We start from the raw sequence: 16,944 nt of genomic DNA on the forward strand, positions 1-16,944 counted from the left end.
CCTAAAAGTCTCTTCTGGCCTGCTGTCTAAGTTCCAACTTTCCTGTGTTCCGACACAGGCAGCTGCTATAGAGACGTTGTGCCGCCTTGATCATGACATGATGACATCCTCATGACCGCCTAAGACCCGCACAGTTGGTCATGAATATGTCATCATGACCACTTATGTTGCCCTATAGGCTTCAGGCCTGGTGGCCTGTGGCTATAAGAGTCAATGGCAGGGTGGGGAGCCATTGGTTTCCATGCCTTGTCGCATTACTCAGCTGCAACTGCAGCAGTAGCTACTTTCAGACTCACCACAGCACCAGCCCACCTGGCATTTCCCAGAATTGCAAGATGGATAGTCCGGCCCTGCTGAATCTAACTTAATCTAAATTACAACTGGAGGAGGAGGGGAACAAAACGTGGTAACTGGAGCTGGCCACCACAGAAGGGCAGCTTATGTGGAGGTATTTGGTGCTGCTGGGGCAATATGAAGTAGCTCATGTGTTATAAAATAAGTAATCGAGTCAGGTTATTTTCTCCTTTGGCACAAAAAAGTTTAATAGGAAAAAAAACACAACTATCACATGTCACTAGTATCAATCACTGTTACTAAAATGAGCCCCCCACAAAAAAGAAAAAAAGAAATGACATTGAACATGAGCCTTAAAAAATAGTACCACAGAAAACAGAATACATATGTCAGCCATGATGTTAGCAAATCCAATGATGCAAAAACTGAAATATGAATTTACTTATAAGTTGTACTGCATATAAAAAATCAGGATACATGTACATATGGAAGATGAGCAAACCTTTTGAGATTCGTTTCAGTTCCGATTAGCCAAATTTTTGAAAAAACATGATTCAGACCCGAATCAATTCAGTTCAGACCAAAGTGGATTGTAAAACACATACTGCACAAGCAAAAAAAAAACACTTCAACTGTCTGGAGATGCCCTGTAAAATAGTTCAGCCTACTATTTAGGGTGTTTTCACTCAGAGATTTAAAACGCTACCTGCACATTTGTATTGGTATTTTTGTTAAACAAAAAAATCCTTGTTGTACTGTCTGGAGAAGACCTGTAAAATAGTTTGGCCTATTATTTACGCTATTTTCATTTAGAGATTTAAAACACGACCCTATATATTGTAAAACATGTGTTGCACACTTGTATTGCTATTTTTGCAACAACAAAAACCCTAGAAATGTGTGAAGATGCCCTGTCCCAGATTTCAGACTAGTATTTTGGTGTTTTCACTGAGGTTTAATACGCTACCCTGTGGATTGAAAAACACACTTGTATTGCTATTTTTGCAAAACAAAAGAACACCTGAACTGTCCAGAGATGCCCTGTCCCAGATTTCGAACTAGAACTGAAAGGAGGTGCCCTAAAAAATTTCAGTCTGCTGTTTACAGTGTTTTCACAGATTTAAGATACTACACTTTGGTTTGAAAAAAATGCGTTGTACACTTATATTGCTATTTTTGAAAAAGAAAAACCCACTGGAGCTGTGTGAAGATGCCCTGTCCCAGATTTCCGACTACTATTTATGGTGTTTTTAATGAGATTTAAAAAGCTATCTTCACCCAAATACAGGTACAGACAGCAAACAGTGACACGAGAACCCCACTGCTCCCCACGATCTACGCGTTTCGAACGCTATCGTTCTTACTCATGATCTAAAGTGTCTGGCGTGCTCCCCGCTGAAATAAGGCCCAACCTCAAGAAATCCGCCCATAAGGAGGAGTCTCAACCCGGGTGAGTCAAAAATCAGCACGGCTAACGCAAGACACCTGTGCACACAGGTTCACCCGTGACATAAAAACATTTCCATACCTGCAGTGCTACAACATGATTATATAATACAATACAACAGATAAAAAGTAGCAAGATGTGATTACTCAACTCCAAAACAATGAACAACTGTGTTATACAAAAATACATGTATACATAAAATTCATAATTTGACATTCCAGCAATTAAAATTTAGACACTGGGAATAAGCGAGTGGTATATATCATAAGGAAAAGCATGTCAGGGGGACTATGCATATATGCACGGACGCACACAAGCACATACACACACGCATATACGCATATATATACATATACATGCGTGCGTCCCCACAGAGACGCACACATATAGCACTCACAGGGTTAATGTGGAGGGAGGTTGGTAAACTTCCATGGCTCTATGTCTGCAAGGCCCCGGCGCAACAGGTTTCCCACAATAGGTTAAATGGGTAAACCATTGGAATATTAGCTCTCAATTTCGTAATGTGTGAACAAAATCAAATTTATATGCAGAGATCTATCCAATATGTTGTAACATTTATGGTGCACAAGGGCATTTACCGACAGAGAGCACTCCTCCACATCAGTCTATTGAGAAAAGACGCCCTGTCTGAACTCCGTCATATTTTCCCAAAAGACGGATTGGTCTATAAAGAAAGACTAGACATGCTGTTTCAATATATTGTGATTTTGATGTTTTTTATATATATATAGCCCTAGCATTATTAAGGCACTATAAAATAAAACTGAAGCCCTGTAGTGTACAGCTGAGACAAGTAGTTCATAAAAATTATATACCGATGTGTTTTGTTATTATTATCCATAATTTAGTTCTCAGTATGGTTGTATTATCTCACTGACATGCTATGCTTGGGACAAATATTAATATATCACTAGTTTTTATATATTTTTTTGTCTATTTATATTTCTGTGTTTTTATGTACACATGTATGTCTCAATATTGTACGCTGCTGCGGCTATCCTCCCGTCCCCGTTGTCTCCATGCTCCCGTACACATTTTTATTTTTATCTATCCTTACAATATTTCAATGTTATCACCTTCTTTCTGGTGATTACTATGTGGGGAGAATGGAGAAAAGGGAGAGAAAATTATAACAAAATAAACTAAAATAAACGAGCAGCAGCAACATACAATATATCTGTCTAAGTGTTCGCCATTCAGTATGGTAAGTTCCCATATATGCTGGAACACAAGAATCAATGATACTGAGCCTCACAGCTGTGACATCACATCGTCTGTCTCCTAAGAGAGCCATAAGAGACATTCTGATGATATTATACATGTCCGAATGACATAACAGCTGTGAGGCAGTTGGATCATAGTTATTGGAGCGAGTGCATACAATTAATTAAAAATGACTATAAAATAAGATGTCCACATGTATGGTAAATATAAAAACAAGGCGAAACCATGTTTAGCTGCATGAGAATATTAGTATAAGTACATTAATTCTCTTTTTAAATTGAGACCGTATGGGACTCTGGTTTTGAGTCTCCAGATCCAAAATGCTTCTCTGAGAAGAATTTTTTGTTTAATATCACCACCTCTCTGGGGTAAAGTGACACGTTCAAAAGCAAAAGTGTTTAATGTATCTGTACTGCGGTTATGTGTATATATAAAATGATATGCCGCATTAGATACTCCTGTAGCTGTTGGATTGTGTATATAATTGAGATGTTCACGCAATCTATCCTTAAATTTTCTGGTAGTGCAACCCACATATATTAAATCGCAGGTGGTGCAAGCAATAATATAGATTACTCCCATCGTGTTACAATTTATAAAACTCTTGACAGGGAAAGTCTCAGTGTGCGTGGAATTATAAAATTGTTTGGTGTTTTTAGCGACTTTGCATGTCTTGCATCTTGTGTGTCCACATTTCGAAAAGCCAGTATATTTTAACCATGTAGATGGATTTTTGGGGCATATCGAGGTGTACATAGAGGGGGAGAGTGTTTTTCCCAAGGTGTCGGGTCTTTTATAAACTATCCGACAACCCTGTTTTAGAGTGTCCCTCAGGATGTCATCCTCGTATAAAATGGGTAAACATCTGTGAATAATATTCTTGATTTCGGCAAACTGTCTGCTGTATGTAAGTACTATTGTAGGTACAATATTACTTTTATTTTTTTCACAGATGACATCGGGTTTGACACCATTTTTTTCACTACATCCCTCACACTCATCATTAATGGTAAGATTTGTCAGTTCTTTTTTGGTATTAAGATTGAGAAGTTTGGCTCTAGATTTATTTTTCGCAATTTTGAGACCCCTGTGTAACATCCATTGGGGGTAATCTCGCATCTGTAAACGTTTCCACACTTCAATACATTCCCTGTCAAAAGCTTTTTCTGTACTGCAATTGCGCCTGGCTCTTGTAAATTCACCAACAGGAATGCTTTTGATAGTATGGAGTGGGTGATGAGAGTTGGCCTTAAGGATGGTGTTGCCAGACACCTCCTTGCGGTAGGTCTCCGTCAACACCACCTCGCCTGCCACTCCGCTCAATGTCAAATCCAAAAAGTGAATGGTTGTAGGATCATATGCCTGTGTGAATCTAAGGTTATATGTATTCTGGTCAAGATATCGGGCAAAGTCTGGTATGGCAGACACATCACCCCCCCAAATGAGGAGCAAATCGTCGATGTATCTGCCATACCAGACAATGCACCCAGAATAAGGGTTATCTACCGAGAAGATGTACTTTTCCTCCCAGAATGTCATAGCTATATTAGCCAGGGATGGGGAGAATTTGGCTCCCATAGAAACACCTGAGATTTGGACATAAAAGACGTCATCAAATACAAAATAATTGTGTGTTAGAAGGTACATAGTAACCTCCAACACATAATCAATGAAGACGTCAGAGTAGCCACTATATTTATACAGGCTATATTCTAGGGCCAGGAGAGCATATGAATGGGGAATGGAAGGATACAGTGCTACAACATCCAAAGTCAACCATGTATATTCTGTGGACCAAATAAAATCATACATGTATCTGAGTACATTATTTGTATCCCTAATGTATCCAGGTGATCTTTTCGCTAAGGGTTGCAGCACTGAATCCAGCCATTCTCCCAATTTCTCCGTCAGTGAACCAATGCCCGACACTATAGGTCGTAGAGGAGGGGGGTTGAGCCCCTTATGCATCTTAGGAAGAGCATGGATTATGGGAGTGACGGGATGTTCTACATTCAAAAAGTCAAATTGTTTTTTGGTTATGTGTCCTTGATCCAGGCCCTTGTTTAGAATGAAAATTAATTCCTTTTTGTATGCTGTGAGAGGGTTTAGTTTTAAAATATGATATGTGGTGATGTCAGACAATAACTCCAACATCAGTGAGTGATAACATGACTTGTCAAGCACCACCACAGATCCTCCCTTATCTGCCATTTTTATTATCAGATTTTTATTATCTTCTAGTTGTTTTAAGGCAGTTTTTTGCAGCATATTTAGATTATGTTTTTTGGCCAGAGGGATCGAGTCCTGGATCTTCAACAATTCTTTTTCTATCACCTCCTGAAATATATCCATACTGGCAGTACGGAATTTCAGGGGGTAGTAGTTTTTATTGGTGGTCTTGAAACTATGCTGTTTGTTCTGATCATGTGGCTCTCGCCCCTCCCCATGAAGATCCACAAGACAAAGTAAGGACTGTTGTTCTTTAAAAGACAGATCGGTGTATATATTATCATCTGTCAGTTTGTCCTCATTTGTCCTTGAGTCTTCATGTGGAGGGGGGGCCTCAGAAAAGCACCTTCGTAATGTAAGGTTCCTGATGAATCGATTCACCTGTAAGATCGTAGTAAAGGGATCAAAATTGTTGTTAGGTACAAAGTTTAAACCCAAGGAGAGTACATTTTTTTGGTCAGGGGTTAATTCCTGACTGGACAGATTTATTACATCTAACGTTGTACTACTCTCTAAAAGTCCAGCATTCATTTTTTCTGCAGGCGGGTTGACATCTGGTGGGGTCTTTTTGTGTTTACGGCCCCCCCTCCTGCGCCGTTTTTTGGTTGTTCCAATTTGTCCCTATTATTTCTATTTTTTTGATAGTAGGATAATTTGGGTTGGTGAGATTCATGGATCCGTGATTCGTTATTTGAATCTTCACCTGTAGATTCACAGGATTCAGAGGTTTCAAGTTCAGAATTGCTGAAACTAACCCTTCGGGGTAAGTCCTGTTTAGTGGAGGTTTTTTTGCTTTTAGTATATTTCTTATTGTTGGTGTATTTCTTTTTTAAAATGGATCTGGGAGTACTATGCGGATTTTCCCTTCTTCCCCACTCATATACTTGGTTGTGACCATAATCATAGAGATCCCTCTGAAATTTGCGATGCTTCATCTCCATTATATTATCTTCCATTTCCTTAATAGATATCATAATTTCCTCTTCTTTTTTAACGAAATCTCCACATGTTTTGTATTTTTCAAGAGTTTCTCTACATATATCCATTTCCTTTTGTATGTGAATGAGTCTCTCTGCTTCATGCTCTATAATTAAGGACATCAGCTGCAGTGAGCAATCGCTGAGTGCTTTATTCCAATTTAACACAAATGAATCCGAGAAAATTGTGGTTGGGATCTTTTTTAGTCTCAGACCTCGTGGTATCATTTCTTTTTCCACATATTTTATCAGGGTCGTGTGATCCCACCAAACTTTAATCTCATGAGTTAAAAGTCTTTCCAGTTCTTGCAATTGGAATTTCATACCACTTTCATCATTCAATGGTAGTTCACAGGTTGAGAAGACTTTGTCCGCTTTGGACTTACGGTCTGTACATGCAGCAAAAGCCATGTTTGGCTCAGGGGATAGTGGGTCGGTGTTCACACTGTGCTGTTTTTGAATACAGGATAAATAATATACGTCCAATTGAAATGTGTATAATAATAACTTAGGATCAGGTGAGCACGAGCACTTGTGGTAGTATATATAGAAAGAGGTTACAGCCAGCTCACCTTCCGATCCTATATAGCGGTGCACGGGGCGGACTCAAGCCAGTCCAGTGGTAAATAGATGATCAAAAAATGCTCCGGCACTCGAGGACGTTCTGTGCAAGAAATCCCGATCTTTATTATCTTCACCCAAATACAGGTACAGACAGCAAACAGTGACACGAGAACCCCACTGCTCCCCACGATCTACGCGTTTCGAACGCTATCGTTCTTACTCATGATCTAAAGTGTCTGGCGTGCTCCCCGCTGAAATAAGGCCCAACCTCAAGAAATCCGCCCATAAGGAGGAGTCTCAACCCGGGTGAGTCAAAAATCAGCACGGCTAACGCAAGACACCTGTGCACACAGGTTCACCCGTGACATAAAAACATTTCCATACCTGCAGTGCTACAACATGATTATATAATACAATACAACAGATAAAAAGTAGCAAGATGTGATTACTCAACTCCAAAACAATGAACAACTGTGTTATACAAAAATACATGTATACATAAAATTCATAATATGACATTCCAGCAATTAAAATTTAGACACTGGGAATAAGCGAGTGGTATATATCATAAGGAAAAGCATGTCAGGGGGACTATGCATATATGCACGGACGCACACAAGCACATACACACACGCTTATCATCAGAATGTCTCTTATGGCTCTCTTAGGAGACAGACGATGTGATGTCACAGCTGTGAGGCTCAGTATCATTGATTCTTGTGTTCCAGCATATATGGGAACTTACCATACTGAATGGCGAACACTTAGACAGATATATTGTATGTTGCTGCTGCTCGTTTATTTTAGTTTATTTTGTTATAATTTTCTCTCCCTTTTCTCCATTCTCCCCACATAGTAATCACCAGAAAGAAGGTGATAACATTGAAATATTGTAAGGATAGATAAAAATAAAAATGTGTACGGGAGCATGGAGACAACGGGGACGGGAGGATAGCCGCAGCAGCGTACAATATTGAGACATACATGTGTACATAAAAACACAGAAATATAAATAGACAAAAAAATATATAAAAACTAGTGATATATTAATATTTGTCCCAAGCATAGCATGTCAGTGAGATAATACAACCATACTGAGAACTAAATTATGGATAATAATAACAAAACACATCGGTATATAATTTTTATGAACTACTTGTCTCAGCTGTACACTACAGGGCTTCAGTTTTATTTTATAGTGCCTTAATAATGCTAGGGCTATATATATATAAAAAACATCAAAATCACAATATATTGAAACAGCATGTCTAGTCTTTCTTTATAGACCAATCCGTCTTTTGGGAAAATATGACGGAGTTCAGACAGGGCGTCTTTTCTCAATAGACTGATGTGGAGGAGTGCTCTCTGTCGGTAAATGCCCTTGTGCACCATAAATGTTACAACATATTGGATAGATCTCTGCATATAAATTTGATTTTGTTCACACATTACGAAATTGAGAGCTAATATTCCAATGGTTTACCCATTTAACCCATTGTGGGAAACCTGTTGCGCCGGGGCCTTGCAGACATAGAGCCATGGAAGTTTACCAACCTCCCTCCACATTAACCCTGTGAGTGCTATATGTGTGCGTCTCTGTGGGGACGCACGCATGTATATGTATATATATGCGTATATGCGTGTGTGTATGTGCTTGTGTGCGTCCGTGCATATATGCATAGTCCCCCTGACATGCTTTTCCTTATGATATATACCACTCGCTTATTCCCAGTGTCTAAATTTTAATTGCTGGAATGTCAAATTATGAATTTTATGTATACATGTATTTTTGTATAACACAGTTGTTCATTGTTTTGGAGTTGAGTAATCACATCTTGCTACTTTTTATCTGTTGTATTGTATTATATAATCATGTTGTAGCACTGCAGGTATGGAAATGTTTTTATGTCACGGGTGAACCTGTGTGCACAGGTGTCTTGCGTTAGCCGTGCTGATTTTTGACTCACCCGGGTTGAGACTCCTCCTTATGGGCGGATTTCTTGAGGTTGGGCCTTATTTCAGCGGGGAGCACGCCAGACACTTTAGATCATGAGTAAGAACGATAGCGTTCGAAACGCGTAGATCGTGGGGAGCAGTGGGGTTCTCGTGTCACTGTTTGCTGTCTGTACCTGTATTTGGGTGAAGATAATAAAGATCGGGATTTCTTGCACAGAACGTCCTCGAGTGCCGGAGCATTTTTTGATCATCTATTTACCACTGGACTGGCTTGAGTCCGCCCCGTGCACCGCTATATAGGATCGGAAGGTGAGCTGGCTGTAACCTCTTTCTATATTAAAAAGCTATCCTCTGAATTGTAAAACACACGTTATATACATGTATTGCTATTTTTTGCACACAAAAAAAAAACACGAATTGTCTGGAGATGCCCTGCCCCAGATTTCAGACTACTATTTTCAGGTGTTTTCACTAAGATTTAAAATGATACCCTCTGTAAAACATGTGTTTTACAGTTGTATTAAGCTTATTCCCCCGACACGTAAAAATAAATAAAAAATAAGCCGTGTTTCTTTTCAAATAGGGGAAAAAAGAATTGTTATTGCAGGTAGCTGCTTTTGAGGTGATGCAGCAGCTGCAGCCTCAGCTCCTCACTCCTGACTCCCTGGCTGAAATCTTTCCTGGCCTTTCCTTGTTGTACATTATTATTCTTCAACAAAATGACTAGAATCTAATAATATGCAATATATTATCTTATTAGTGACTTATATACCTTGTCTGATGGACTGGCAGGCATAATGTAAAGCAACAAGAGAAGAAGAACAAGCAGTGTCAATTGACAACGATGGTCCAGTCAAATTGAAACAATATGATATCCGATTGGCAGCTATGGATGTTGATGTGCCAGTTCCATTAAAATGTACAATATTATCAGGACATTGATTGTAGATGCTTTCTGAATCTCTATTCATGAGACCTGTAAAAAATAGATATTTTATATACATGTATACAGTATTATTAGTTCCTATAGATAAAATGTTTTATACCTGTATTTCATGTTGTGTCCCTTGACTAAAAATTAAACATTATAATCACCTACTCAAAAGAAGTGGCCTCAGCATGAGGAATGCTAACTTGAACATTGTCTGAGCTTCCTCGAGTAGAGCGATAGCCATATCAGAAACATAGCAAAATTATTTTAACAGTTTATCCCACAAGTCAAGTTCATAAAAAAAAGCTCCATTAACCACAATTTTTCTTTTCAAAGTTCTTTTTATTGACGTTTTTGCCAAACAAAATATGCATTAAGTTACATTTACACATTGTCTCATGTAAAAATGCTGTCAGTTGTCACATTGATCGGCGGATCCGGCAGGCAGCGCTGACGACGGAACTGCCTGCCGGATTACACTAACGCTAGTGTGAAAGTACCCTTAGTCAGGATTTGAGGGGTAGTATCTCTTCTTGTGAGTGCCTTAGACCAAGAGGATAAGATCTGTTTTACATTGGTCAGTAAAGATGGAAATTATTTTTAGAGAAATGTGAAAAGTCTGAGGAGATATTAATGCCTAGAAATTTAATAATGGGTTGTTTGTGACCAATCAAATGGGGAATTACTGGCAAGATATGTAGAGGGAGAGATATATTAAGATATATTAATGATTATGAATCTATCATTTTCCCATGTTTACTTTCAAATAAAAGATACTTTGAAAATTGTTCTATACTAGGAAGAGAATCAACTGGATAGCAGATCTTCTGAATATGCTGCAGCCTTAAGCTCCCCACCACCACATTCAATCCCTCGTATATGGGCTTAAGTCTAATTTTTTGTAAGAGGGTTTCTAAACAATAATGGTGATAATGGACAACTTTGACGGGTCTATTAGAGATAGAAAAAAGGAGGCTATAAGACATCATTGACAAAGACTTCTGCTTAACTGCTAAAACTGCTAAACAAATGCCTTCTTGGCATCAGTGCCAAGAAGAATTAGAGGAGCAGAATAGGTTTTAGCATGGCATATCAATTGAAGGACTCTGTATGTATTGTCTTTGCCTTTCCAATTGGGAACAATCCCAACCTGATCTGGGGCTTTAAGTCGAGTCATCATTTCCTATGTTTGAGTAAAGCATTGCTAAAATAACCAAACCAATAGGTGTGGTTTGTAAATGGGAAAAGGAAAAGGAGGAGGGGCTTATAACAATGGGAAATAAATAATCCAATAAGAAATCAGCTATATATAAGTAGTAATAATAATAACGGGTAGCCAAGAACAAGTAATATGTAAAATAATAAGTAGTGATGAACGACGTTTCAAAAAATTTGATCTGGCTGCTATGTTAAACTTCGCCAAGAAATTAAATTAATTACAAATTACTTTGCCACAAATCGCATTCCATTGTACAGAGCGAGTGCAATGCTGTTTTTACCACTGATTGCGGCATCTGAGACTCACATTCAGGTGCTCAGGGGTAGAGTTGAGCGAACACCTGGATGTTCGGGTTCGAGAAGTTCGGCCGAACTTCCCGGAAATGTTCGGGTTCGGGATCCGAACCCGACCCGAACTTCGTCCCGAACCCCATTGAAGTCAAGGATAGGGGCCGCGTGAGACCCTATCCAGTTTCATGGAATATCTCAATTCTGCTGTTGATGGTTTGCAGTTTACAGTTACCAGTGACACCAATATGGTGAGTTTCCTAGACACTATGGTCGTTAAGGACCCTAGTGGTCATTTGTCCACTGATATTTATCGCAAGGATACTGATAGAAATAGTATTCTCCATTTTAAGAGTGCCCACCCTGTGTCCCTAAAAAAAGCGATCCCTAGATCGCACTATCAAAGGGTAAAACGAATAGTCTCAGACCCTATTACGCGAAATATAAGAATAGCAGAAATGACAGAAAGATTCTTGGAACGTGGTTATCCACTGACCATTCTGAATGAAGCTAGGGAAGGGATACAAGTTGATAGGACACCAAAAGATGGGGCTAATATGTCTAGAATAGCTTTGATACATAAACATCATCCATTTAATGTGGGCATTGACAATATTGTCAGGAAACATTGGCATTTGTTGAATAAATCATATCCGCAGGTTGAGGAATTTAAAAACCCCCCTCTTATTTGTAATAAAAAGAATTCTAGTTATAGTGACAAAATAGTACAAGCAGATTTAGGTAGTACTAAAGCCATATTGAAACAGCAACGGATATCCACGCCACGGATGGGTACTTCCCCCTGCCTCTCATATAATCAAAGGCCCTTCATTTCACCATCCATATACTGGGAAAAGCTTTGGAGTAAAAGGTTTTTTTACCTGTGACTCAGCAAACGTAATATACCTCATTAAATGTCCTTGTGGCCTTTTGTATGTGGGCGAGACAATGCAGGCAGTGAGGGATCGTATTAGTAAGCATAAATCCGACATAAGGACAAAAAACTTATGTTACCGGTCCCATATCATTTTGAAAAATTTAAACACACAGTTGCACAATTGCGGTTTCAAGTGTTGGAACAAATAAAGAGACCTAGAAGAAGAGGTGATATCAAAAGACTTCTCCTCAGAAGAGAGGCCTTTTGGATCCACACCTTAGATACGCTGCATCCAAGGGGTCTAAACAGAGACTATGAGGTCACACATTTATAAGATTGTTGTGAACAGATTAATACGTTTATTATAGATAATTGATATACACTTTTATGCACTTTCTGTAGACCTCAGCCTTATGATTGAAATATGAACAAATATGAACATTTAGATTTTTCAATAAGGTAGAATATAAATTTCAGTTATATGTTACTTTGTCTCACCTTGTTTAATCAGTTTGATTGATCATTAATTGAATACCACACATTAGAATGGGTGGAGACGTCCCTAGATGGGCGGTACTATATGTTATATATAGCTTGATTTTTCTGTTTTGGATGTATCTGTTGAGAAAGGCTTGTATGCCGAAACCGGTCCTGGTTGTAGGACATTCTACTTTGAGAAAATAAAAAGAGGCTTATTCACAAAGACACAGCAGCTGGGATTCCTTTATCTTTGATACATTGGAGGTTGCTCCTCTCCCGTGCAGCGTGCAATACCAAGGTGAAGTGCTGACCTGTTTCCTTCTTTCCATAGCAGAGAATCATGCTTCATGTCACCCAACACTGGAACAGGCCACTGTCAGATATTTTTAGGCCCCGGCACCCAGACAAAGGAGAGAGGTCCCATAGCAGAGAATCAGGCTTCATGTCATAGCAGAGAATCAGGCTTCACGTCACCCACCACTGGAACAGGCCATTGTCAGATATTTAGGCCCCGGCACCCAGACAGAGGAGAGAGGTGCCATAGCAGAGATTCAGGCTTCATGTCATAGCAGGGAATCATGCTTCTTGTCACCCAACACTGGAACAGGGCACTGTCAGATATTTTTAGGCCCCGGCACCCAGACAGAGGAGAGAGGTCCCATAGCAGAGATTCAGGCTTGGGTGTGTATGGTGTCTGCAGCTGAGGTGAAAGGGTGTGTCTGCAGCAGCTCCTGAACCTCCACAGCACAGGCTTCTCCGGGGAGTTTCCTACCATCTGCTCCCCAGGAGGAGTTCCAGGCTTGCGGGGGAGTGTGACACCTTTTCCCCCAGCCCAGGCCCTGCCTCTCCCTAGGGAGCTGGTGGGGTCCTGTGGCCATGGCATCTCGGAGGGACGCCCCTGCTCCCCGGCTTGGGTCGGTGGGGAGTAAGGGGTCTCAGCGACCGACCCTGAAGGATGGCGGCGAGGGGGCAACTACACCAGGACACGGTAGTGGCAGCCGAGTCCCCCCTGAGGACCCAAAGACGCCAGGAGGAAGGAGTCAGCCTGCGGAGGGCCTGGAGGTGTCGTCCCAGGTAGGTTGGGGGTCTCGGCGGGAGGGAGAAAATACCTCCGCCTACAGCTCTCACTTGGCCGCCCACCTGCGTGAATATGATGAGCTGGGACGGCACCTCAGAGCCCTGAGGAAGGAGCTAAAAGAAACAAGGGCTAAAGCTACTATTTCTGCAAAGAAAAAGAGGCCCCCCCTAAATGAAAAAATTAGGGGATTGAAGGAGGAGTTGGAGGTCTCCCAGAGGCGGCATCAGCAGCTGCTGGAAGGCAGTGGCCCCTTCAGGGAGAAACTGGAAAATGGGGACTGATTCAGGGAAATGGAGGCAGTGAGGAGAGGGGAGCCATGCGGGGGTGTGGAGAGTGAGAGTGAGGAGTTGGAGGGCTCCGAGTCTCAAACACCCCTGGCAGGTCCCCAAACCTTACAGCATGAAATGGCCCCCCCACCTGTGACCCCGATGCAGGAAGCATACAGTGACATCCCACCAGAGCAGGAGTGCTTGCCTTTACCAGATGAGGCCTCAGCCATGGAGGAGGAGGGCAGTGAGGAGGACGACGGTGGGCTACTGAAGGAGATCAGGATGCTGGAATCACCTAAAGTGGACTTTCAAAACTTTGCTTTTGGAGACGATCTGCTGGACGAAAGTTGCGGCAAGAAAAAAAAGAAAAAAGAGAAAAGCACAGATAGAGTGGAAATTCGCTATGTCTATGTATCTAATACACGCTTGGTGGGGGCTGAAAAGTCCACACCAGGCGTGTATCCCGCTAAACTCCCAGGCTCGGCATCTGTGGTGGTGTCTGAGCGGAGGAGCGGGGAGATGAAGGGATCCAAAATGGCGCCGGTCGCCGTCCCTGCTTGCGGAGGCGGGGAAGAGGTGCCGGCAGGGAGAAGGAGCCAGCGGTTACCTATTGAAAGTGGAGGGGGCGGGCAGGAGCATCGGGAGGCCCCGCCCACCACTCCACCTGCCGCTTCATCCACCGCTCTGGCCGCTGCTCTGCCTGCCATTCCGGCGTGTAGGGTGGTGCTGGGGCGGTGCAGTGGGGTTGCCATCCCTCCCACACAGGGCGGTGATGGCCCTGAGTCTCTGTCTGCAGCCGTAAGTGTGCGGCGGGGATCAGGGGGGGTGGCGGTGGGCGGGGTTGAGAGCGCGGCCGGGGGTGTGTCTGGGGGTGTGTCCGGGCGTCCTCCTATCGGCGCGCATGTTGGCGTGGCGGGGGGGTGCCCGGCCGTGCCTCTGGACGCACTCCCGGAGTGGAGAAAGAATGCGCGGGCGCAGTAAACAAGCGCCTGCGCATTGAAGAACCAGGGGCCGGAGCTTCCGGAAAAGACAAGTCTGCGGCGCTCCGGTCCTCTGCTAAGAAAGGTGTTATTGCGCCGGAACATGTGGGGATGTACATCGCCGCTGGACACGCCCCCTCTGTCTCTGCCTCCTCCTCCAGCTCTGAATTAAGTGCTGGGGAGGGGAGGAGCATGATCATCAGTGCCCAGGTCTTAAGGGCAGTAGGAGGGGGCGGGGGCTTGGCCGGTGGCGATGAAAGTGTCTGTGTAAATAATAATAAAGTAATTAATAATAAAGTTAAGGAAAATAAAGACAAAGGTAATAAAGATAATAAAGGAAATGTGATGACATATGCTGCACCAGCTGTCCCAGCAGGGGGAGAGGGTGTATGTGAGCAGGGTGGTGGTAGGGGTGTTGGTGAGGGTGCTGCGTTGGGTCCCAAAGGTGGGATGGATGCTGGGAGTCGGCGGGCTGTCGCTGGAAAAGTGGCAGCTGCGGCTCCTGGTGTTCACCTTCCGGAGGGATCCGACGTGGCATCCGGTACTAGTGTAGTGGGGGGGGGCGGTTCGGTGTCCCCTCCCGCGGCCGTAACACCTGGCAGAAGTTATGCCAGTGTGGCTGCGGCTGTGGGGGGGGAGGGGCTGACTTCTTTGGCTTCCTCGCTCTCAGGGTCTGGTAATGGTGACTTGCAGCGGCGACTGCTGGAGGCCCTCAAAAAGGGGGAGAGCTCCTTTTCCGTAGAGGGGAAGAAGGTGGATTGTTCATTCTGGTTCAACAGACATGGCGTTCGGACCTTCCGAGAACAGGACGGGGGCGAGACCACCTGGTCTTCACCCACAACCGGCCCTGGAGCCAGACGGAATGTGGTCTGTCTCAAGTGGAGTAGCGGTGATGCTTGCCCTACTAGAAAGAGGGTGGTGGAGCTCCTGCTTGGGATGGGTTTCAAGGCTACTGAAATCTTTGCCTTGATCCATCCTTTTGGCTCCAAGGAGTTTGACATCAGCTTTGTCCGTCCGGAGGGGCTTGAGCTCTTCTGGTCCGGATATGAGCTGGTGAAGAACATGCCGGACTGGCGTGGTTTCGTTGCAAAAGCGATAACCCGCCAGAATGAGGTCAAGAGAGTGACCGTGCTGACCCGTAACGAGTCGCTCTCTTGTATTGACATCATGACCTGGCTGGGTAGGTACGGAGAGGTCCAGGGAATACCAGCTAAAAACCTGGACGAGTTTGGCATTTGGTCGGGTGCCTGGACGTTTAATATCAAGCTTAAGCGTCTGGGCAGTACAGTTTCCCACATTCCATCATCTGCCTTTATCGGCCGAGACAGGATCTTGGTTTTCTACAGGGGGCAGCCTAAGCTCTGTCACAAGTGCGGCAGCCCCACACTTCAGCGCCAGCTGCCAAGTGCAGAAGTGCACGTTGTGTGGGGGGACAGGTCATCTAGCTGCATCTTGTGAGGAGATTAGATGCAACCTGTGTGGGGAGCTCGGGCACCCCTTCAGTCGCTGTCCTCTCTCTGAGGCCAATGCGGCCCGAGCTCATGCAGGAGCGGGCCGGGAGGTCCCTTCGGCTGAGGCGGGTACTGGCAAAGGCAGTGGAGTTAAGGGGTCAGTGAGGAACCTGAACAACCCGTCCCGGCAGAGGCGGAGAGAGAGGCGTCAGGCGGAGAGGGAGGGGGAAGAACCCCGTCCTGGGGTGATGTCCGCTCCTTCCCAAACGACTGCCCCTCCTGAATCCGAGACCCTAGGGGGCAGAGAGCTGGAGGAGGAGATTAAGAGACTGGATCGGGCCGAAGAGACTCTGTCCTCGCACTACGAAAGTTCTGCAGAGGGTAGTGGGGCAGAGTCCCAAAGTAGACGGAAACGGCGTACTAAAAAAAGATCTAGCCCGACCAGAGTTGCCAAGGAAGGTGTAACCGGCTCCCCTCTGGAGCTCTCCAACCGGTACCTCATCTTGGATGAGACCTCTGCCTCCTCTGCTGAGGAGGGGGTTGAAGGTGAGGGGCCAGGGGCGAAGGAGGGAGAGCCTTCAGGGGGCCCCGCGCCCCCCTCTGGTGGGAATGCAAGGTCCTCAGGAGGGGTGGCAAAATCGGGCCCTGAGACTGAGAAAG

The 16,944-nt window shown here is 43.6% G+C and overlaps 1 protein-coding gene across 1 annotated transcript in view; it reads right to left on the reverse strand.

The window, feature by feature from the left end:
• The window catches only part of LOC121002599 (highly reducing polyketide synthase PKS6-like), a 60,482-nt gene that overhangs the window by 12,697 nt on the left and 30,841 nt on the right, over positions 1-16,944 (reverse strand). The window contains exon 4 of the mRNA XM_040434044.1: positions 9,485-9,688. Within this exon, the coding sequence (XP_040289978.1) occupies positions 9,485-9,688 (204 nt within the window). The remainder of the gene's footprint in view (positions 1-9,484; positions 9,689-16,944) is intronic.

Source organism: Bufo bufo, chromosome 5 (genome assembly GCF_905171765.1).
Source record: "Bufo bufo chromosome 5, aBufBuf1.1, whole genome shotgun sequence".
Lineage (NCBI taxonomy): Eukaryota > Metazoa > Chordata > Amphibia > Anura > Bufonidae > Bufo > Bufo bufo.